The sequence below is a fragment of the Stegostoma tigrinum genome, chromosome 23, assembly GCF_030684315.1.
Source record: "Stegostoma tigrinum isolate sSteTig4 chromosome 23, sSteTig4.hap1, whole genome shotgun sequence".
NCBI lineage: Eukaryota > Metazoa > Chordata > Chondrichthyes > Orectolobiformes > Stegostomatidae > Stegostoma > Stegostoma tigrinum.
In genome coordinates this window covers 4,378,456-4,403,803 of record NC_081376.1, presented here as the reverse complement: position 1 = coordinate 4,403,803, position 25,348 = coordinate 4,378,456, and the positions used below count along the sequence as shown (strand labels likewise).

The following is a 25,348-nucleotide window of genomic DNA, read 5'->3' as shown; positions in this document are numbered from 1 at the left end:
ATTTCTAATAGTACAGATATGCAGCAGGGTTTGCAAACACTGTGTTAAGCTGAACTTCCCATCAGATTGAAACAAAGCCTCTGATAACACACAATTGTCTTTATGTTGCCTTTTGAGCTTGTTTTGAAAGAAAGGACTACAGGGCATGCTTTGTGAAATAATGAACAGATTAAAATGCTAATAGGATGTGAATGGTCTGTGCAGACACACTCAGATCAGCTGTTAAAGGGCTTGGGGTGATTCTCCTGAGAGGTAGCCATCTGCTGTCGATGTGAGGATGGGGCAGTGTTAATCCTCAGGGATCCTGGCAAGAGATGAAACCAGAAACATATCAAGCTTTCCATTTGCTGCAGGTCACGGTGGTAAGGCCACCAGAGAAAAAGCATTTGTCAGCACTCACGGCATGAAAGAATGAGCTTCAGTCTTCCAGAGAGAATTCAAAAATCAAGTCCACAGACCTAATATGCCACACCCTGTAAATAATTGGTTTTGAAAAATATGTATAATATTAATACAGTTGAACAACAGAGCTGATTAAACAAAGGTTAAAATTCGACTTATCTTCAGAATGTATTTTAAATATTGCACCGTGACACTTAGGAACAGGTTGAAGAAAACATGAAATGGAGTAAATTAGAAGCATAGAGTCACAGAGATGTACAGAAGAAACAGACCCTTTGGTTCAACTTGTCCATGTCAAACCAGATACCCTAAATTAATCTTGAGATCAGAGATAATGGGAACGGCAGATGCTGGAGGATCCAAGATAACAAAGTGTGGAGCTGGATGAACACAGCAGGCCAAGCAGCATCTTAGGAGCACAAAAGCTGACGTTTCAGGCTTAAACCCTTCATCAGAGAGGCTCTAGGCCCGAAACGTCAGCTTTTGTGCTCCTAAGATGCTGTTGGCCTGCTGTGTTCATCCAGCTCCACACTTTGTTACCCTAAATTAATCTAGTCCTATTTGACAGCATTTGACCCATATTCCTCCAAGCCCTTCCTATTCATGCACCCATCCAGATGCCGCTTAAATGTTGTAATTGTACCCACCTTTACCACTTCCTCTGGCAACTCAATCTATACACTCTGTGTGTAAAAGTTGCCACTCAGGTTCTTTTAAATCATTCCCATCTCACATTAAGCCAATGCCCTCTGGTTTTGGATTCTTCCATCCCAGAGAAAAGACCCTGTCTATTCACCCTATCCATGTGCCTTATAATTTTATAAACCTCTATAAGATCACCCCTCAGCCTCTGACACTCCAGGGAATATAGTCCCAGCCTATTCAGCCTCTCCCTATAGCTCAATCCCTCCAATCTTTTCTGAACCCTTTCAAGTTTCACAATATCCTTCCTATGGTAGGGAGACCAGAATTGCACGCGGTATTCCACAAGTGGCTCAGATGGTAAAATTGCTGGAAATAACAGTCTTTCGGGAAGGAAATCAGTCATCCTTAGCTGGTCTGGCCTACATGTATCAGCCCCCACACAACAATATGGTGACTCTTAATTCTTTTTGGTAATTTGGAATAGCCATAAGTGCTGATCTAGCCAGTGACACCTACATCCCACGAATATATTTTTCAAAATAGTCAAGCTAAAAAACAATTAGGATTTGAATATTTTACCTACATGTAATTTTGTTAATAACCCTATTATTAATCATAGCATTGCTGAGGTTTTTAGATCTTGTTGCATAATTTCCTTTTTGTCCATTAGCCTTTGCTCAGTGTCTTCCTCCAACAATAGTGAACTATAACTGTCATATGCGGGGCATATGCCTAATGCTGTAGCCCAGAACAGTAACCTGGGTCAACAAGGTGCAGAGCTGGATGAACACAGCAGGCCAGGCAGCATCAGAGGAGCAGGAAAGCTGATGTTTCGGGTCTAGACCCTTAAGAAACATCAGCTTTCCTGCTCCTCTATGCTGCTTGGCCTGCTGCGTTCATCCAGCTCTACACCTTGTTACCTCAGATTCTCCAGCATTGGCAGTTCTTACTATCTCTGTGACAACGTTAACCTGGGCCTCTGGGTTACCAGTCCAATGACATTACTACCATGTCATCATTTCACCAAATGTTCCACTCTTCCCATTTTTATTTCCATTTCTTTACTTCCCTTTTTGCCCATGATTTGGCATTTAATTACATATTCTAATTTGCACTTCCAATTCAGGCTTGGCATGGTACAGTGAGAATTCTTCGATTTGATTAGTTGAGGAGATACACAGTCACTTGCCCCACTTACAATGTACAAAGATCCTTACAGAAGCCACAACAGGTTTCAGTACAAAACCCTTTGTCAGTTGTTTCGACAACTGGATGCTAATGGCTCAATCCTGATCAATGTACCCTCTAAGATGTATTCAAATGCACCAGCCCAAAAGTAGCTGAGCAGGCTGCACAAGTCAACCCTTTGGTTTACCGTCCCCACACCCAAACCAAAACAGCTGCACATTTAAACAAATCACCAGTTCATTCCAAAAAATGGGTGGCATGGTCACTGAACCATAAAATCCTACTTAAAATGACAAAATTAGATCCACAGATCGGCTATATTGTAAACATTGGAACTCCCTCCCTAAGGGCATTGTGGGTCAACCTACTGTGCATAGACTGCGAGTTCAAGGAGACAGCTCACTACCACCGTCTCAAAGGCAATTAGGGATGTGTAATAAATAGTGGCCAGCCCACGTTCCATGAACGAATAAAAAAAATTTGTGCTATTTTAATAATTGGGTTGGGTTTTAAAAATATACAACTGATCATCATAATTTTGTTTGATTAATGCAGATTGTTACCAAATCATACACTTGAGTTTTCAAAACCAAATTATCGCTGATGACTATATTATGCAAATACCAATTAAAATTTATTGCAAATACCACTTTGTAGGTATAAGGAAAAGCTATGCAGTTAAATAACTTTAATATTATGCATTCACTGGTACAGTGGAGACTTCAAGGACAAAAGCTTCGCCTGCAAATAATCAAATGAGTAATCTGACTGGCATTTCAGATGGCAGCTTCATATAATTTGCTTTATTAAAAAATCTTGAGATTAAATAAAAAGTGCTACAGCTGCATTCCCAGCACTTTAAAAGATGAAAAGGCTGAAGCCGGTCTGGAATAAACAATGCATATGTGGAAATTGATTTGCGATACTACTTTGCAGGATTATTGTGAATTACGGGGCAAGATCCATTTTAAAAACCACTGAATATAACAATGAGCACTTCAAGGTTGATCTTTCATAGGATTTTAAGCACAATATCTTAATGCTGTTTCTAATACAGTAATGGAGACATTGAACCATAGAAAAGTTTCAGCACAACAAGAGGCCAATTAGTCTATCATGTCAGTGTCAGCTTAATGAACTGGCCACCCATTCTGAGCCCACTTTTCAGTACCTGGTCCATAGGCTAGCAGGCCCCAGCACTTTCTGTCAGATTTAAGTGAGTCAGTTATGAAACTGCGAAGCAGGTAAAAAAAAACTTTTCCCCATGTCCCTTTTTATCCTTCTACCAACTATCTTAAATTACGTCCCCTGGTAACTGCAAAGGGAATAGGCTTTCTCTGTCCAAATCCCTCATTATTTTGTACCTTATGTCACTCTGTCAGTGTCATCTCCAAGAAAAACAACTCAAGCCGATCCAATTTTAACTTCAACCTGCAATTTTCAAGCCCAGCTACATTCTGTAAACCTTCTCTGTACTTCCTAAAGCAATTATCTTTTTCCTGTAAAGACTGTACACAAAACCCTAGCTGTAGCCAAAACACTATCTTCCAATATTACATCTCTGCTCCTATATTTAATGCTTCAGCCGGGATAACATTCAATATGCCTTTGCCTCCTTCTCTGCCTGTCGTTCCATCTTCAAAGAAAGGTAAACGTGCACTCCAAGGTATTTCATGCCCTCTGTCCCCGCCGATACCCTCCTGTTTATTGTATATTCCTTTGCTTTGTTTGTCTTCCACAGATGTGGAACCTCGTGACTCTCCAGACTGAATTCCATTTACTATTTTTCCGCCACTCAACCGAACCTGCCAAGGCAGCCAATCTCTTCAATATCAACGATCCAGTCAATTCTTGTGACATCTGCAAATCAATCATGCCTCCCAAATTGAAGCCTAAAACTCATTAAAATGTACCACAAGCAGCAGGAGATCCAACACCCTGCCTGTGAGGAACTACTGAAAGCCATGTTCCATTCGTAAAAGCATCCGTTGTCCATTACCCTTTTGTTTCCTGACAATGAACCAGTTTTGGAATCCAACTTGCCAAGTTTCTTTACATCCCGTGTGTTTTAATCTTCCTTAACTGTGTTAACCTAAACTGAACAAACCACATTACCCCGATTTAATCGGTGTCTCTCCAAGTTAACAGTTAATCTTATATCTCACTATTGCTTCCAGTAATTTGCCCACTACTGAGGTCAGACTGACCAGCTTATAACTATTTAGCTTATCCTCGCACCCATTTTGAACAATGGTATAATGTATTAAGACTCCTAATCGTGATACTTTACCTGTATCCAGAAAGGATTGGAAAATGATCCCCAGAAAATTCAGTATTTCCTCCCAGACTTACTTCAACAGCCTAGGGTACACTTCATCTGGTCTTATTCACCCTGCAGGACTTCTCCATATGCTTACTTTGTCTAATATTTCACACTCTTTAACTAGAATGTCTGAACCACTCTCCCCCCGCCTTTGAAATGATGGGGACAAAATCCTCACTTATAACCCTGTCCACCACAAGTTACTATGTACATCTCTGATAGGCCGAATACTTTCCTTAGTTATCCTCCTGCTCTTAATGCACTGATAAACATCTTTGGATTTTCCTTAATTTTACTGGCCTTTTTTTGTGTATTTCCTTTCTTTCACTTCAACGCCAAGCTTTCTAAATTCCTCAAATCTTCTAAAGTATTAGTTTGCTGAGTTTGACACCAGCTTTATTTTTCTGCTTTATCTTACCCTGAGTGCATCTGATAATCAGGGGAATCTACATTTAGCAGGCTCTAGGAGAGATGATGGCCTAGTGCTATTGTCGTTGGACTGTTAATCTGGAGACCCAGGTAACGCTCTGGGGACCCGAGTTTGAATCCCACAGTGGTAGATGGTGGAATTTGAATTCAATAAATATCTGGAAATAAAATTCTAATGATGACCACAATTCCATCATTGATTATTGGGGAAAATCCCATCTAGTTCACTCATGTCCTTTAGGGAACGAAACTGCCATCCTTATCTGATCTGGCCTACATGTGACTCCAGACCCACAGCAACGTGTTTGACTCTGAACTGCCTGCTGGGCAACTAGGGATGGGCAATAAATGCTGCCTAGCCAGTGATGAGGGTGCCCTCATCCCATGAATAAATAAAGGGAAGAAAAATCACTTTTTTTTTTACTTTGTAGAGACCCATCTGCATTGTAGCTACAGTCTCGCTTTTTAAATGATTTGCCACTCCTTTAAGTCACTGAAACCAGCCCACTTCTGCCAGGTCATAAAGTTTGCCTTCCCCCAGCTGAGAACTTTTGCTCCTGTTCTATCCTTGTCTCTTTCCACATTGACGTCAAATCTAACTGCATTATTTACCATTATCTCCAGCATTGCTTCATTTGTTCAGACTGAGTCTAGAATTGCACCCTGTGTTTTTGGGCTTGTTACATGCTGATTTTAAACAAAAGTTCCCTTGAATGCACTTCAAGGACTTTATGCCCGCTGTTCCTGTCACACTGTTGTAACCCAGCAAAGAAACAAAGGAATGAAACTTCTTTTTCCTGTTCCATTTGCAGATTGCAAAGCATTGCTTCAAGATTAATCTACTCACATCACACTTCCTATAAATACACTTACATTCATTACACATACAAAGACATATTTTGTAGTTGTTCAGAAGCTGCAGTGTATAATAGGAAGTAAAAAGAGCCCAACATACATTCCAGAACCATAAGAATTTAAATTTATCTGCCTGTAGTTAGTAAAAGGAATATTCTGGAAGGATAGGTGTGTCACCACCTTTGAGGTTAGTTATCTCAGCATTTTTCAAATGGAGACCCACTTTCAATGTACAGGAATGGGAGGAAGCCATATATCCCACATGACTGTTTCACCTTTCAGTAATATCAAACTGTTCTCTGCCCTACCTTCATGCGTTTACAAGGGTGTTGCCGGAGTTGGAGGGTTTGAGTTATCCAGAGAGGCTGAATAGCCTGGTACTATTGTCCCTGTGGCGTCGGAGGCTGAGGGGTGACCTTGTTGGAATAGAACGTCCTTTATATTGTCACATGTACTCCATTGTAGGAGCACAGTGAAAAGCTTTTACAATGTCTGCCTTCTTATGGTTCCATCACAGGTACAATTCTTGCGTACAGCAGATGTATAAAAGTAGTTGCATTATTTAAGAGTTGAAAAACAAGTTAAAAATGGGACATCATTAAAGGATTGAGATTTCAGTAAGGTGGGAAATTTCAAATAGACATTACAATGTAACAGCTCAGCACAGGGCCTCTGCACGTGGTCCGAACGCTTGCGCCAAACCCCAGTCCAACAGACGTTCTCAATCTGCTCCAAGCGCCAGGACTGCCTCCCCGCACTGGTCTCCACCCGGGACTTGCTGCTTATGTGATGATCTGGAGCTGCTTCCCTGTGCTGCTCTGGGGCTTGCAGTGCCCGCACTGTACCAGGGACTTGCTGCCAGCGTCTGCTGCTGCACTAGTATTCACCTCCTTTGCTGAAGGGAGAGAAGAAGGAAAAAAAGGGATGTAAAAACATGGAAAAAAGAAAAAGAACAGGCAGAGCTGAGGAGCTCAGGTAGGAGTGTCCTACTCTGACCCCATCATTTTTCCCAGCAAGTTGTAGAGTTTTATAAAATCATGAGGAGCATGGGCAGGGTGAATAGCCAAGGGTATTTTTCCCAGGGTAGGGGTGTCCAAAACTAGAGGACATGGGTCTAAAGTGAGGGGGAAAGATTTAAAAGGGACCTAGGGGGCAACTTTTTCACACACAGTGTGGTGCGTGTCTGAGCTGCCAGAGGGGTAGTGGAGGCAGGTACAATTCCCACATTCAAAACGCATCTGGATTGGTCCATGAATAAGAATCGCAGAGATGTACAGCATGGAAGCAGACACTTCAGTCCAACTTACTCATGCCACCTAGATATCCTAAATAAATCTGGTCTCATTTGCCTGCATTTGGCCTGTAGTCCTCTTAACCATTCCTGTTCAAATACCTATCCAGCTGCCAATAAACGTTGTAATTATACCAGCCTCTCTACTTCCTCCAGTAGCTCATTTTGTACACATACCACCCTGTGTGTGAAACAGTACTAGTGTCAGATTGATCTCTTTCCTCACTGTCTCCCTGGGTCCCAAATCCCATTCCACCTGTTTAAATCCTCCCCAGCAGCTGTAGCAAATCTCCCAGCCAGTATAATAGCCCTCTTCCAATTCAGATACAATCTATTCTTCTTTTACAGGTCACTTTATCCTAGAAGAGACCTTAATGATCCAAAATGTTAATCCTTCTCCCCTGCCCCAGCTCCTCAGCCATGCATTCATCTGCTCTATCCTCCTATTCCCATCCTCACTAGATCATGGCAGTGAGAGTAATCCAGATATTACTATCCTCGGGGACCTCCTTTTTAAATTCCTGCTCAATTTCCTATATTCTCTCCCCAGAATCTCATTCTTTCCTCTTCCTAGGTCATTAGTTCCAATGTGTACAATTACCTCCTGCTGGTCCATCTCCCCTTTGAGAATATTCTGCACATCTCTGAGATATCCTTGATCCTGTCTCATTGTTGGTCACAGAAATGTCTGTCTGACTAGAAAGTCTCCTATCACAATTGATCACCTGCAACCTGAGTACCCCTTGTTATTATAGAGTTGGTCTCAGACGCAGAAGCCTGGCTGTTTACATTCCCCTGACAGTCCACCGCCCCCTACATTTTTCAAAACAGCAGACTTTTTTGAGATAGGGATAGCCACAGGAGACTCCTGCACTACCTGCCCACCTCTCCTTTCTATCCTGAGAGGTAAGCCTACATGACTGAATTTTCAGTTTATCTCTCTCCCTGTAACTGCCATCCATCACGCCCCCAGCTCCTGTAAATTCCTCATTGTCTTTAACTGCTGCTCCAACGAATCCATGTGATCCAGTTGGATTTGCAACCAAACACACTTCCTGCAGACATAATCATCAGTAACGTGGAAATTCAATATAATCTTCCACATCCGAAAGGAAGAGCACATCACTCTACTACAGTTCAGCTTTGAGCCTTAACAATCTACAGACCAAAAAACAGCACACTCGTCATGCTCTAAAAATTCTGCTCCAAGCTAACTTAGTACCTATGTTTTATATTTTTAAAAAAATTCAAGGGAAAGACTTAATAAAACATACAATAAAAAATCCACTCTACTCACTATTGTACATTCACAAAAAAACCCCAGTAAGGTTACACTTTAAAAAGCCACTTAGCTGCTCCCCCTGTTGTGAGCTCTCTGGCACAGGTTTCTCCAAGGTCAGCTGATTTTGCTGTTTGTTCTTTTTTCTTAGAACAAGGTCCGAGGTCCAAAGATACTTGAAATCAAACATCAGAACAGTCAGCTAAGCTGATTCACTGCTGGGTCACACAGCGGTGCAGGTTTATTTCTCTGTTTGATTTGTTTCCTATGCGGCCACTGCTTTTAAGACCATAGGACATAGGAGTGGAAGTAAGGCCATTCGGCCCATCGAGTCCACTCTGCCATTTAAATCATGGCTGATGGGCATTTCAACTCCACTTCCCTGCACTCTCCCTGTAACACTTGATTCCTTGTGAGATCAAGAATTTGTCGATCTCTGCCTTGAAGACATTAAACGTCCTGGCCTCCACTGCGCTCCGAGGCAATGAATTCCATAAGCCCACCACTCTCTGGCTGAAGAAATGTCTCCTTATTTCTGTTCTAAATTGACCCCCTCTAATTCTAAGGCTGTGCCCACGGGTCCTAGTGTCCCCGACTAACAGAAACAACTTCCCAGCGTCCACCCTTTCTAAGCCATACATTATCTTGTAACTTTCTATTAGATCTCCCCTCAATCTTCTAAACTCTAATGAATACAATCCCAGGATCCTCAGCCATTCATCGTACGTTAAAGCTACCATTCCAGGGATCATCTGTGTGAATCTCCGCTGGACAAGCTCCAGGGCTAGTATGTCCTTCCTGAGGTGTGGGGCCCAAATTTGGACACAGTATTCTAAATGGGGCCTAACTAGAACTTTATAAAGCCTCAGAAGCACATCGCTGCTTTTATATTCCAATCCTCTTGAGATAAATGACAACATTACATTCACTTTCTTAATCACGGACTCTACCTGCAAGATAAACTTTAGAGAATCCTGGACCAACATGCCCAGATCCCTTTGTACGTCAGCTTTATGAATTTCTCACCGTTTAGAAAATAGTCTATGCCTGTATTCTTTTTGCCAAAGTGCAAAACCTCGCATTTGCTCATGTTGAATTTCATCAGCCATTTCTTGGACCACTCTCCTAAACTGTCTAAATCTTCCTGCAGCCTCCCCACCTCCTCAGTACTACCTGCCTGTCCACCTATCTTTGTATCATCGGCAAACTTCGCCAGAATGCCCCCAGTCCCTTCATCCAGATCATTAATATATAAAGTGAATAGTTGCGGCCCCAACACTGAATCCTGTGGGACACCACTTGTCTCCGGTTGCCATTCCGAAAAAGTGTCTTTTATCCCAACTCTCTGCCTTCTGCCAGAAAACCAATCCTCAATCCAAACCAGTAGCTCACCTCGAACACCTTACTCAGGCCTCACCTTACTCAGGGCCCTCACCTTACTCAGCGGCCTCCCAAGAGGCACCTTATCAAAGGCCTTTTGGAAGTCTAGATAGATAATATCCACTGGGTTTCCCTGGTCTAACCTACTTGCTACCTCTTCAAAGAATTCTAACAGGCACGACCTCCCCTTACTAAATCCATGCTGACTTATTCTAACCCGACCCTGCACTTCAAAGAATTTAGAAATGTCATCCTTAACAATGGATTCTAGAATTTTACCAACAACCGAGGTTAGGCTAATCGGCCTATAATTTTCCATCTTTTATCTTGATCCTTTCTTAAACAAGCGGGTTACAACAGCAATTTTCCACTCATCTAGGACTTTCCCAGACTCCAGTGACTTTTGAAAGATCACAACCAAAGCCTCAGCCACCTCCCTCAGAACTCTAGGATGTAGCTCTTCCTCCTTTTCAAAGCGCTGTTGTTTTGATGTATTTTCCTCCCAAAGTTCAAAAATAATGCAACAGCTTATAAAACGGTAATTATTGCTCTTCAAATTCAAGGAAATCAGCTGCAAAATTGAAAATACCTCAAAAAAAAGGGAGCAGCTCTTATAGCCACAATTCTTTCCTGTCCTCCATCTTGAGTTAATCAGAATCCATTGGAAAAATTGAGAGGAAGACGGGCAAAATGTTGGCAAATGGGACTAAATTAATTTAGAATATCTGATTGGCGTGGACAAGTTGCACCAAAGGGTCTGTATCTGTGCTGTATAATCTGTACAACTCTATGACCTTAATCCTTTAATACTTCAGGTTAAGAAAATCTATCAAACTATTTTAAGGATAAACAGTTGATTTCGCATCAGTTGCTCCTTTCAGAGAAAAGTTCCAAACAGCTACCACACTGCATGTGGTAGTACCTTCTAACTCTGCTCTCGAGTGGTCTTCCTAAAGTTGGTGAAATTTGAATTCAATAATAAAAAAAGGAATAAAAAAGCAAAAATAAAGAGCATGTTGACCATTGCAAAAACCCAGAAGGAAATGTGTCCTCCTCAATTTGTCTGGCTTACATGTGACTCCAGCCCCACAGTAAATGTGCTGACTACCCAGCAAAAGTCACAGAGAAACAAAGTACTGGAAGTCCTCAGTATCATCTGTAGAGACAGAAATGAGAGTTCATGGACAGGAATCCCCACTGCAGCATACTCCAAAGGAATTATCTGGGAAATTGAGTTTTAAATCAAAAATTTGGGATGTTTCCAAATAAATGAGGTAAAATAGTTGCTCAGGAAAGGTTATATCTGACTCCTGAGTAAGGATGAACAGGAAGGAACATTTCCCCTTGATGGATTGATCGATGACCAGGGGGCTACGTTTAAGGTAAAGGGCAGGAGGTTTAGAGAAGATGCGAGAAAAAAGCTTTTTTTTTATCCAGAGAGTTGTTGGAATCTAGAATGTACAAAAGTGTTAGAGGCAGAAACCCCTATCACATTTAGCAAGTTTTTAGATGTGCACTTGTGATGCCAAGGCAAACAAGGCTATGGGCCAAGTATTGGGAAAGGATTTGGAATACTTTGGTGCTTGTTTTTGGCTAGCGAAGGCTCAATGGGCTGAAGGGCCTTTTTCTGTGCTGTAGACCTCTCTGACTGATGATCTAATAGACTCCTACTTTTATTATTCCCCCAACTACACCTCTCCCAGATCACTTACACTCTAGACGCTGACCCGACATTGCTCACCTCGGGGACCTGATACTACCTTGGACCTTCCCCTTCCACAGCACCCCTCTACCTGACCCATGCTTCCAGTCCTCAATCTGACACCCCTGGGGACCCCTGTCCACTAACTTGACCACCGTGCCACCAGATACAACCAACCTCTACAATTCTCGACAGCCCAGCCCAAATCCTTCCTCCTGCACTGGGTGTAATTTCTTCCATCCACTCAGCCTTACCCCAAACACAACACACTATATCACATACCATGCCACCTTGCACCCTGGCCACGTGGCATTTTTTTTGTATTCATTCGTGGGGTGTGGGTGTTATTGTTCACCTCTATTTTCCCAGAGGGCAGTTCAAAGTCAACCACACTGCAGTCTGTCTGGAGTCACTTGTAGGCTTGACCAAGTAAGGAAGGCGGTTTCCATCCATAATGGACATCAGGTGAACCAGATGAGATTTTTCTGCCAGTTGGCAGTGGTTTCACGCTCATTGTTAAACTCTTAATTCTAGATTTAAAAATAAAATTGAATTTAAATTTCACGATTTGCCATGGCAGGATTTGAACCCTGAACATTATTTGGGACTCTGGATTAATAGTCTAGCAAGAATACTCAAGACCATTGCTCCCCCATTTACCCCCTACATAACTGGCATCCTACCCCGTCCTCGGTTGATAATCCAATTTATGCAGCACCCTACCCATCTGGCACTTTACTCACCTAGCTGCCTAACATCACACTTACCTAACGTACTTACAATTTTCTGCAGCTGTCCAAAGTGGCTGTCGGATCTTTTAATTTTCAGATTACGGCAGGTGACTGCTGTAAAAAGAAAAAGATGTGGTTTGCCTTCCTCTAGCAGTTCTGCACTACTAGAGAACTGCCAGAAAGGGAGTACAGCTCCTCATTTCTGAAAGAGCTCTGAGTGGAATCTTCTCTCAGAAATATGGTGCTCCCTTCATTTGTAAACAAGGCCCAGAGTAGCAACATGCATGAGACTGCCAATCCTCGAAAAATCCCATCCCACGTTCCAGGGTGAATAGGATTCTCCTTCAGTCGTGACAGATGCATATTCCTATTGCTTCTGGCTCCATGCTGCCAGATGTGAGCATTCAGAACTTGGTTTTTATTTCACATTTCCAGCTCCCACAATATTTTGCTGAGCAGATCGGCTATAGACTGAGGGGTACAGGTCCATTCTTTTCTCCCTTCAACTGAAACTATGATAGAAGCCCAGAAAAACTAGGGCTTCTAAATCAGTTAGAGATAGCAGGAACTGCAGATGCTGGAGAATCCGAGATAACAAGGTGTAGAGGTGGACGAACTCAGCTGGCCAAGCAGCCTCACAGGAGTAGGATGGCTTCCTGCTCGGCCTGCTGTGTTCACCCAGCTCTACACCTTGCTATCTCTAAACAGCTTGCTCTTTCAAGGTATGTCGCGAGCAGGTTATTTGTACCTGTAAACACAGCACTGCACAATGAAATTTGGCATACAGGTGCCGAATGTTTCATTGGATCATTTATCTTGGATAGGACAAAAAAGCCTTGTAATGCAACAGCACCATCAGAGTAGTGCTAATGGTGACTAACAAGATTCAAGGAAGTTAAGGGGACCTCCGCACCTTGCATTTCTTCCTCTATAATGTTGGTTATAATTTAAGAGTCATTAAATATTTAGCAACTAGCATTAAATATCAACACATAATAATACAGGGAGATTAAATATAAATAGTTAGAATGTAAAATAATAAAAATGGTGGTGAGAAAAGAAGGGGGTGGTGTGAAAGTGGTGAAGAAAGAGTGGACAGAATTTGGTGATTTATTTAAATTGATTTTAATATTCAAACCAATTCGCATGTAAAAAATATTTCAATGAAAAGAGGTACCACAGATCAATATTAAGGTAGTCTGATGGCTAGACTGAAAAATGTATTAGTAGTTATATGAATTAGTTAAAATGTACACAAATTTAAAATAAACAAATTAATACCATAAAATGAAAAAAAAAAGGCTTTATGGGGAAAAGTTCATCTAGTAACAATTTTACAACATAAAAGGGTGGGCTGAAATTATTATAAATATATAACAAAGTTGGTTCAGCAGCAGACTTGCATTAACCCAGAGCAATAGACTAAAGTTCTTTAAAACTGTAATCTTGGCAGTGCCATTAAGATACTTTGCTATTGTTTTGGCATTTAAGTGATGAGTTAGTTTTGACAAACCAAAGCAATTCAGCTTAATGGATTTCACCTGAAATTAATAAAATTGTAACAGCAAATATTTCCGAAGAAAAACAAAGGTACAAACTACATCAGATCAGATTTTATTCACTATATTAATCTTTTTTAATACATTTGGCCCTGTGCAAAAACCTGGGGAGCATAATTCTTAAAGTAACAATGCTGCAAGAAGCGAGAGGAAATTTTTCCATCATAGATACAGCCTGGAATTCATGCTGATCTGGAGAGTTATGCCAAAACATCCTGAGAATCTCAGAACATAAAAACTAGCACAATATCATCAGAGAAATTGGGGCTGGTAGAAAATGCCATTGTGTCCTCTTCAAATTCCGACTTATGCATAAAAATTAAAGTGTGCAATTACAGTACCACCATCAATCCATATTTGGGACAGAATGCAAACAAAAAGCAAATGCACAAGTTTTACAATTTGTGATGCAATTTATTCTGATATCTTGAATATGCATTCACAGATGCAGAAAAAATATTGCTGATCTTAGTGATAAGAAAACAATGCTGCTAATAAACATCAGAAATATAATTTCAGAGAAAATGATTGTAATATGCTAAAATTCTGAGGAAATTTTCAGCCATTCAGAATTTTGAAATTCAGTAACTTTGAGTGGCAATCTCTTTTGTAAAGGGAGGGGCGCAGTTACATTGAATGTGAGAGATTTACTGGAAAGGTCTCATAGGTATTCTGTACCAAGACACAGTCAAATGTTGTAATACTGCTATTACAGTAAATGCTTGCAGGGAAATGAGGGCAATGTGATGTTTCGCATTGTGATTCGTTAGATTATCTAAAAGTACATCTAACCCTGTTCAGAGCCCTTCAGAAACTTGCCAATGAACAGAATTTGCAGGAGTCCAAAACGAGAGGTATAGGTTTGAGGTGAAAGGGGAAAGATTTAAAAGGAACCGAAGGGGCAACTTTTTCACACGGAGGGAGGTGCGTGTATGGAATAAGCTGCCAGAGGAAGTGGTGGAGGCTTGTAAAATTACAACAATTAAAAGGGATTTGGATGGGTACATGAGTAGGAAGAGCTTAGAGGGATATGGGCCAAATGCTGGCAAATGGGACTAGATTAGTTAAGGAATGTCTGGTCGGCATGGACGAGCTGGACTGAAAGGCCTATTTCTATGCAGTAGATCCCTATGATTCTAAATGCTTTGAGAAAAATGGGTACTCATTTGATCTTACGCAACGCAATGAACAGAAGTAATGATTGGGTAATGTACCCAAAATATGGTATTTTGTAAATCATAGAAACAAGATTTAAAACTATTGCATGACGTAGTTTAAAAAATTACTAAGGTCAATATTATGTGAGTCCCTGAAAAACAATACTGTAAGCAACGGCAATATATAAAATGTCAATTATTCAGCTTGACGATTCCACCACAGGGCAATAGAGAGTTCTGAACATTTGGCAGAAATCTGAAAAATGCGTGGAGCTTCACTTTTAAGTATCTCTGCAATTGACACAAAAATAATATCCTTGAATTTAGATCTGAATGCATCAATTTGGCTAGATATGAAACTGATGCAGGTACAGCTGTACACTGAAAATGAGCATGTTATTAGGAAATTATATTAAAGAACTAATATACAGAGATGTCACAAAACACAAACAGAATGCATAGAAAGTGATTTGTCTAAAAGCAGTGCATTAATGTTTCAAGTTTATAGCAAATTGAAGTGCATTCTTACAGAACTTGAAAATTGCACCCAATAAAATTGGAGGAGGGGGAGGAGGAATGCTTTTGCTGTGATAGAAGAGATAAAGTGTGAAATTGTAATTTGAGACATGGTTTCTTCAAATCCCAAATGACATTTTAAGCTTTCACAATTTTAAGAACTCTATTACATCAATGTACTGATAATTTTGCAGCATAATTTTGGCACTAGCGACAATCAACAATTTCAAATTTATAACTTCTGTTTTAAAAAATTTACAAAAGAAAAGCCTCTCCTCTTTGAAATAAATGGCAATGCAGACATAACGCAGGAAACTAGTCATGGACATATTCATTAAGACTGCTGGTTTCTGGCTGTATTTTCTCAGTCTTGTTTCTCTGTTTTGCGTTTCCAGGGATAAATCAGTTCCCCAAGGAACAGTTTCTGACACAGTGTTGTCCACGAGTCCTTTGGATAACAGCTGTAGGTTGGCAGTCTGTAATATCTGATTATCATCCCGTAGGTCAGGGGATTAATCTATCATTAGAACAGCACTGGTTACTGAACAAAAAACAGCTTTTTCCATTTTGTTATTTTGTAAAGTCTATTTTTCCGACATTTATTATTTCTCCTTCCAGTTTAAAACTTTGGAGAATGCAAAACACGAATATTCAGAGATAAAATGAGAAACTTAATCTATTAATTTCACTTCCACTTAGACATAATGACACTGCCTAATTTAGGTGAATAATGTCTAAAGAAACTCTAATTTCTATTGTCTCAGCATGATTCAATGTGGTTTACTTATGACTAATGAGTAGCTGTTTTAAACATCATGGCCAAATTCCTAGATAATAAAACTGAAGGTTACCTTAACCTGCAATAGTTGACATATCTTGGAAACTTTCGTAACATGCATGACAAAAAAAGCTATGGAAAAACTATAATTATATTTTTAAAAGTAATCCACAAAGGTAAAATTAACCACTCATTTTCCAGGGAAGGGGTGGATTGATGACTGCAGCGGACATATGAAGGGTTTACCTTGGGTAAAAAAAATTGAAGAATGAAAACAAAGGAGAGGTAAGAAGCTAGATAACTTAGGTCTAAACACTACAACTGAAGCCTCTGCACCTCAACGTACAGAGGGATAGAGAGTAAAAGAATAAAAAGCCAGAATTAGGGGAATGGCAGGGAAGAGTAGTGGAAACAAATTGCAGAGGATGGGAAGCGTAAGCCACAGAGGTACAAGGTGGTGAGGATAAAGGCAGTAATAAATGCACTGAAGAACAGGAAATTAAAGTAAATTGCCTGGGGCTACAATTGACGCAGAGGTAGGATTTAGTGTTGGTATAAAGCTTTCTTCAAGTTGATACCATGAAGACTGAGGCTCAGGTGCAACCTGTTAGGTAGTCAAATCAAGTGACAAAATATTTCAACAATCATGAGAATAAGTTGGAGGAGGAGGTTGAAGTAGTGATCCTGCTGAAATCAAATTGGAATAATGTACAAAACAGATCATTTCTTTGTATATAAAATCCATGAAACTACAGGTTGGGTTTTCCCCTTTGTAGGCTACGGCAGTGTCATGTGGGTGTTCTGTTAAAGCTTACAATTGACGTTTCTCACCTATCTTCTGTTCTTCGGTTCATTAATTATGTAACTCGCCCAGTGGCATCCTCATGCAATAATGAAGTAAGCGGTGAAAAACTTGTGTCATTACTAGTACATTCTGGCGTAGAGGCTAACTGCACCATTTCAGGAAACTACCTCACACACTGTCCTCTTAAGAAACTGAAATTTCTTAACAGAAATTGAAAGGTGGCAGCCTTCTATTCAATTAGAACCTGAAGTTCATCCAGGGTTCGAGAAGAGGGTCATGCTCTATCTGGTGGACCACCAGAGGAGACCAATACACCAAACACAGGCAGTTGCTTGGGTTAGTGCTGACTCCAGGGTAGGACTACAAGACAGCATAGAAAAAACGCTTTGTAAGGGTAACGGTCATCATACTCTGTCTGTAACCTCACATTCATAGTAACACTGCCGTGGTATACAAACCTCATCCTAGGTTCACTGAATATCAACTTCAGTATTGAATGCAGCGTCGCCATTCAGAAGCTCTTACCTACCTTATCCTTCACAAATATAATTCTTCCTGCTCTTTGGCTAAAACGCTATCGCATCCAGAGAGGGTGGCAGTGTCCAAGTTAGGTCAAAGAAATGAAGCCAAGAACCATAGTGTGCATCCAGTGTAAATGCATGAAATGACAGTGAGCCTGCGTGCAAACTGACCTGCCAGAAGTACTGAAGTCAGAAGTGTCTGAGCTCCAATGTGAAGTCTTTAGGGACTGAAGTGAATCCTGAGTTGGTCAGAGGGCAGCTAGAAAATGTGGTGAGGTTGGTGGTTTGCTGACGCCAACGTTTGGTGAATGAATGGAGGAGAAGGGCACTGTCCATGGAGCACTCAAGGATATGTTGGTGAAGGGACACTATAATGGAGATTCAAAGGAAGAAGTGGCAAGCTGCATTCACTAGGTAACTGCTCGGATGTCCACTTCAGGAACTGTCGCCCTCCAGTTTCTCAAGAGAGCATGGGAGAATTACAAGCTGCACATAAAGAAGTGAGACATAACGCAGTGTGGAGCTGAAGGAACGCAGCAGGCCAGGCAGCATCAGAGGAGCAAGAAAGTTGATGTTTTAGGTCAGGACCGTTCTTCAGCATCTGCAGTTCTTGCTATCTCCACATAAAGAAGGAAGCTGGGATATTAATAACATGCAAATACATGGAAATATTTTGGTCACCAGTTATCAGCAGCATTTTGATCTCACCATCGAAACGTTAAGAGGAAAATTGGAAGTTATTTTGTTCTTGACGTTGAGAGTTAAATAGTTTCATTCTCGTTTTATTTCCCCACATTTCACATGATTGTCTACATGGCTCAAACCATCAGAAAACTCTGCCCTACATTTTCCCTTTGGAAAAGAAGCAAAACATGGAACCACTGCAATCCTAAAATGGTTACAACAATTCTATTTTCTGTGGAGCAGCTAAGTTGGTCATTGGAGAAAAAGTCATAATGAAAGTACTGATTAACTGTACCTGCATTAATAAGTGAAGAGGTTTGTCAGTAACCATCTGAAAAACTTTAAACTTAACACCAGCTGTAGATAAAGGACAAAAAGATACATTATAAATTTTCAATTCCAAACAATAAAGAATGCAGAAAGTATTTTGATGTGGCAATGATTTTATACAAAATTTAACTGCTGCGTAACTTGTTAGTCAAATTATAACAATCACAACAAACTTCTCTGAAAGAAGAATCCATTAGATTATCAAATAGCAATCTTTAGTATTTTACAACAGGTCCAATGTGCTTGGTCGAATGTTTGCGAATGTAGATTCAAATGATCATCAGTAATAACATTACATTTCAAAGAAACAATATCTAGGAGTGTTAAACATTAATCACACCATCATGCATAGAAGTTTGTAAACAGAATTTCGCCTCTACAGAAAGATCTGAAAATTGGCGCAGGTGCGTAAAATTGTGCCTACAAAGACATACCAATGAACTTATGTTCGAAAGTATTTGGGCAGCACAATGGTTCAGTGGTTAGCACTGCTGCCTCGCAGTGCTAGGGATTAGAATTCAATTCCACTCTTGGGTGACTGCCTGTGTAGGGTCTGCACGTTCTCCCCATGTCTGTGTGGGATTCCTCTGGGTGCCCTGGTTTCCTTCCATAGTCCAAAGATGTGCAGGTTAGGTGGGTTCGCCATGGGAAATGCAGGGTTACACAGAGAAAGGGTGAGGGGGCAGGTCTGTGTGCGATGTTCTTCAGAGGGTTGGTGAGGACTTGATGGACCAAATGGCCTGCTTCCACACAGCAGGAGGTTCTATGATTCATATGAGATATCTGGCTCTTCAGAGAAACATCTAAAATACCAAACCGAAATGAACTAATAGCCCACAATTTTCATTAATTATGGCAAGGCTAACAATCCTCACTATTGTTGAGTAGTAGATTGGGCAGCAACTTCTGGAGTACGTGCGATTAAATATAGAAGATGCTACATGCCTTGCTGCTCCACAAGTTAGACACCTCAGCACTGAAACCACCTAAAGGCATGAAGTTGCTGTACTACTTTAATTTATTCAGTTACAGTGTCAGGGTGTCTTTGCTGTCTCATCCATAATTGAACTCAAAGGGTCACCTTGTTGCTGCAGTCTATGTTGCGTGGCACATCCACAATTAGGGAGGGAGTTACAGGATGTTGACCCAAGGACAGTGAAGTAATGGTGATATGATTCCAAGTGAGGATGATCTGAGGCTTGAAGGGAAACTTGTAGGTGTTGGTGCTTGCAGTTATGAGCTTGTGACCTAATAAGCAGGCCAGAAAAATGTAATAGTGGTACCTTCAGGATTAAGTACATTTTCAATGCTGTGACATTACTAAAACAAAACATTATAAAAGCCAATTCTTTCACTTTCTTCTTATCTCTCTATCTCACTCTCTTAACGCTATCTTTATTTCCCTCTGTAGATAAATTAAATATTCTAATTTATATATCCTGGTTTAGATTAATCTTGATTCAAGTCACGTTGTTACTTTTTCTACCCACACACATCACTGAACCCCCGAGAGAGCGCTGTCCTGAAAAGGCTCTCTGAATACTTCAAACTGCCACTGAAAAGCCCACAAACATTTCATCAGTATGTTGAATACATGTGCATTTCTCTATCATTAACCTTCTACCTAGAGAACAAAGCCAAACTAATTCAGCTTTAAGAGCATTACCTGCAAGCCTATAAGGTCGACACAGTCTAAGTCCTAATGCGTACAGTGGGAGAGAGTTAACGAAGTCCACGAACAGGTGAATGAGACCCTGAATGACAACCACCACCAATCTTAGCTGTTGAAGTATTGAATAACAAAAAAAGGAGTTAGAGGTTGGCTGTTGGTTCCATATGAAACAATTGTAACACAGGATATATATATTTATATTTCGATGCGATTCGAGTAACAAGCGGCCTAAGAAGAGCATTGCAATTTAATTTCTAACCACGATCTAAGCCACAGAAATATGGTTAAACATAAACTACAGCAGCTTAGTGTCCACTATGTAAAAGCACAAAGGTGATTTATCACAGATTACACACAAATATGTGCATCTCATTCGTGTTCACTGAAGTGTATCCAAAGCTCATTACCAGTGTAAACACAAGGTAGTAGAGGGCTGTAGTTGGCAAGAGGAAGAGGAGAATGGTGAACAGCAGGGTTCCAATAAACAGCTGCAAGCAAAAAAAACAGATGTGACTGTTACATAAAAGACTATTACTTAGTTTGAAAATAAGCATTCAAATATAAAACATTAGACAAATGAATAGGTCTGACACACACTAATACAGTGGACTGGTTACTCAGTAATTTACAGATTCCATATTTAAGATGTTTATAATAAACTTTATGTCAAAGACAACAGATAATTAATCATCTGAATGGGTTAACTATGGAATAACAATGTCAGATTACAATTTTCCCATACTGACATTAGTTAAATTACAAGAGTGTGTTTTGGCCTCTTTCTGGTAAGCCTGCCATACTCTTGCAGTTACGACTAATGATAAAATTACTGCTAATTTGAAAAATCAATGAAAATCCACTGATGATGATTATGGATAGTCTTTGTCCTTTGTTTGGATATTCACAAATGTCCAAAGAGTGCAGTAAATTATTTTTCCAGCTCTGAATGAATTTACAATAAAGTAAAGAGGAGATATAATTCAGTAAAATCATACAAACAAATGAGCCCAAGAAAAACAAAACACAAGAGGACATTTAAAGAGATAAATGGAACAGAGCCATTGAACTACAAATCAGTTTAATATGATGACAGGGAAGATTCTGGAATTTTTACTCAAAAATGCAACAGGCAATCTTTCAAAAGAATGGTCATTATGAATTTCAAAAGGGAAGGTCATGTTTGATCAATCGTTAAAATTTTTTTGAACTATGAGGAAAACCACACGATAATGTAATGGATGCAAAATAGATAAGCTAAGCTGTCGCGAAGCCTTAAAGGCAGCCTTGGAAGTTGGAAGCATTCCACTGAAATCTGCAGAGGGCTACACGTTGAGGAGTATAATTACAATTGAGGATGATTGAGACAGAATACAAGAATATCTTGACAAAGTCACAGAATGGGCATGCAAGCGAGTTTCAATATGGGTAAATATGAGGGGGTCAATTTTAACAGTGGAAGGAAGATGCAATTAAATATTTTGAAGACAGTGGTGATAACTGACTAACGAGAGAGTCCAAGGTTATGGGGGGTAGGTAGGAGTGTGGAGTTGAAGCCATAATCAGAAGTGGATGGTGGAGGAGGATGGAGAGGCTGAATGGTGCAGTCCTGTGCTATATTTGTATATAGGCCATCTACCCCTGGAAAAATGCAATATAAATAGGACAGAAGCATAAAGGGTTCCAGCATATAGATTTCTATTTTTTTTTCTGAAAGCAACAATTATACACTGGAATTACTGAAGTCAAAATCAGAGAAGTTATGGTAAACAAATATAGAATTTTGTTCAAGCAGAGGATTCATACAATCGTAGAATCCCTACAGTGTGGAAACAGGCCATTGTGCCCATCAAGTCCACACTGATCCTCCAAACAGTATCTCACTGAGATCCATTGCCTCCTTACCTATTCCTGCAACCCTGCATTTCCCATGGCTAGACCACTTGGCCTGCAAATCCCTGGATTTAACATGGTTAATCCACTTAACCGGCACACCTTTGGACTGTGGGAGGAAACCGGAGCACCCAGAGGAAGCCCACACAGACACGGGGAGAATGTGGCAAACTCCACACAGACAGCTGCCTGAGGTTGGAATCGAACCCTGGTTCCTGGCACTGTGAGGCAGCAGTGTTAACCACTGAGCTATCATGGCACCCTGTTTGTAATATGGACAGAAAACTGTGAACACAAAGGACAGAGATCCACCAGAGAAATCACACAAACATTTGCACAGTTTATCAAAAGTATCGGGAAAGACTGAACAAGCTGAGCCTTTGCTCAAGGGAAGAATGAAGTGTAATCTGGTGGAGGCCTTTAAAATCATCAAGGGGTTTGATAAGTATCATGTCCCCAAAGCATTGACAAAGATCCTGAACTGCAACTGAAGTCTAATTCACAGAAAGAATCCTGTGTTTTGCTAAAGAAGATACCTAATTTCCCGGTTTACAAGAATAACTGCATTCATCTGTAACTAAATTCCTATGAAAAGGATTTCTGCTAGAACCTCATGGGACATTGACTTAACGGACTCTTAATGATATGAATTAATGCATGTTTGTTTCAGCAATTGTAACTCCTTTTTCTTTCTTTGTACGCCCATGTGCAAAAGTGTGTGTTGCAATAAAACTCCCATCCACTTCACCCATGGTTTTTGAGTGCACGATAAACTCTACTTCGTTACAACACAATAAATGTTTGTAGGCCATTTTAAAATCAAACTTTAAAAGCAGGGTTTGGGAAACAAACTATGCCCTATTTCAAAAGGGAAAAGAAATAAGAAACAAATTGAAAATCAGCTCTGTGATGGACATGCGAGGACGACCATAGGGCAGACTAGTGAAGGGAGATTAATGAGGTTTCAAGAACTTAGAGGCACAAATATAAGATTGAATGACAAATTCAATAAGGAATTCAAGAAACACTTTACTCAGTGAGACCTGGACAGAAGAGTTGAATTCCAGAGGGGAAGCAAGCATTTGACTGATTTAGCAACATTGAAGTTAATCAGAATCAATGGAGAGGGCAGTGGGGAGGAAGATGGTGGAGGGGGACGATGAGGGAGGATCATGGCGTCATAACTAACAGAAGAGAATATGGTTATCGTTGTTGGAGGCCAATCATTTGGATTTTCTGCGAGAGTTCCTCAGAGTAGTGTCTGAGTTTCTGGATGTGAGTTTGCTCGCTGAGCTGGAAGGTTAGTTTTCAGACGTTTCGTCACCATTCTAGGTAACATCATCAGTGAGCCTCTGATGAAGCGCTGGTGTTATGTCCCACTTTCTACTGATGTGTTTAGGTCTCCTTGGGTTGGTTATGTCATTTCCTGTTCTTTTTCTCAGGGGATGGTAGGTTGGCTCCAAATCAATGTGTTTGTTGATGGATTTCCGGTTGGAATGCCATGCTTCTAGGAATTCTCGTGCGTCTCTCTGTTTGGCTTGTCCTCGGATGGATGTGTTGTCCCAATCAAAGTGGTGTCCTTCCTCATCTGTATGTAAGGCTACGAGTGATAGTGGGTCATGTCGTTTTGTGGCTAGTTGATGTTCATGTATCCTGGTGGCTAGCTTTCTGCCTGTTTGTCCAATGTAGTGTTTGTCACAGTTCCTGCAAGGTATTTTGTAGATGACGTTCGTTTTGCTTGTTGTCTGTATAGGGTCTTTTAAGTTCATTAGCTCTCAAAACTTGCTAATGTCTGAGGTCCAACCACTTTGAACTAATTCATCAATGGTCACTCCTCTGACACATTGTCTGAATTAGAGATGCTCGCAGGTAGTTGCAAGGTGCTCAATGGATAACAGGCACCTCCAAGAAGACACCAGAGTGGAACCATGTGTTCTGGACAGTCAGCGGCTTTACTTTTGCTAGATTCCAAATCAATAGCCAGGGGTGGGGCAATTACCATTGGCCAGAAACTACAAAGGATGAGCCATATAAATAAAGTGGCCATAACAACTAGTCAGAGGCTGAGAATCCTGCAGTGAGTAAAACCTCCCAACTCAAAGCATATCCACTATCCGCATGGCACAAGTTCCAAGTGTGTGATGGAATACTCTACTTGAGCGGAGGACTGCAGCTCCAAATGCCCTTTATTAGCACAAAACCATCCAGAAAAAAGCAACCCACTTGACAGGGCCCCACCCAATACCTTAAACATTCAACTACATTAATCCCAACGGCAGTAATTTACAAGATGCATTGCAGTAATTCAGCAAGACTCCTTCCACACACATAACCTCTGCCACCTAGAGGGGCAAGGGCAGCAGATGAATAGGAACATTACCACCTGCAAGTCCTTTTCCAGGGTGAAGAATTTTATTGTTCACTTTCAGTCAAAATCTTGGAAATTTCTCTCAAACAGAACTGTAGCATACTTAATCCCCATGGACTGCAGTGCTTTAAGATGATGATTCACCGCCATCTAAATGGCAGTTAGGGTTGAGTGACAAATGCTGGCTGAGTCAGTGATGCTAACATGCCGAAAATTAATGAAACAAAGTTATGGTGATTAAGTGGGATACAATAAGGTATAAGGAATCTCATGTACAACATACGTGGATCTGCATAAATAGGTCAATGCCCTATTTTTTCTCTATAATATTTTACACTTTGTAATAATTTTAAGTGTCTCTGTTGGATCATTCTGTAATTTTCTTTTCTTAATAGAACCATTCCAGATTCTCTTGTTTCTCCTCATAACTGAAGGTATGAAGCTTTCAATTTCATACCTATGCCTCTGTTTATAGTGTTTAGGATTGCATTGTGCCTTTCCTAATAATGCTTTTAGCTTACCCCCCCATCTTTCAGGGTTTCTATCAGTATATCGCTAGGTCTCTCTTCAACTCTGGTATCAAGTTCAAAATGTAGAAAAATCCTTCATATAACAGATCTTTGTCCCTGTAGAAATCTGTCATAATTTACACAATTTTTTTCAATATAATTTTTTTAACATTTAAAAATGTTGTTGCTGCTGATGGGTTGGTAACCAGAGGATACAAACCTAGGATAAATTGGTGGAGGAACATGAGGGGATGTTTGGAAGGCATGCTGTTTATACAGGGAGTAGTGTTCTGAAGAGAAGTCACATTGGACTCAAAATGATAACTCCGTTTCT

General features: G+C 40.5%; 1 protein-coding gene across 4 annotated transcripts in view; it reads right to left on the bottom strand.

Moving 5' to 3' along the window:
- Nucleotides 1–13,520: 13,520 nt before the first annotated feature.
- The window catches only part of pigq (phosphatidylinositol glycan anchor biosynthesis, class Q), a 50,484-nt gene continuing 38,656 nt past the window's right edge, over nucleotides 13,521–25,348 (bottom strand). For all 4 annotated transcript variants that reach the window (XM_048552574.2, XM_048552573.2, XM_048552572.2 and 1 more), the window contains exons 8-11: nucleotides 20,655–20,735; nucleotides 20,242–20,356; nucleotides 18,541–18,602; nucleotides 13,521–15,974 (exon numbers count right to left, since the gene is read on the bottom strand). In XM_048552574.2, coding sequence (XP_048408531.1) covers nucleotides 15,822–15,974; nucleotides 18,541–18,602; nucleotides 20,242–20,356; nucleotides 20,655–20,735 — 411 coding nt within the window. In that variant the 3' untranslated portion in view covers nucleotides 13,521–15,821. The remainder of the gene's footprint in view (nucleotides 15,975–18,540; nucleotides 18,603–20,241; nucleotides 20,357–20,654; nucleotides 20,736–25,348) is intronic.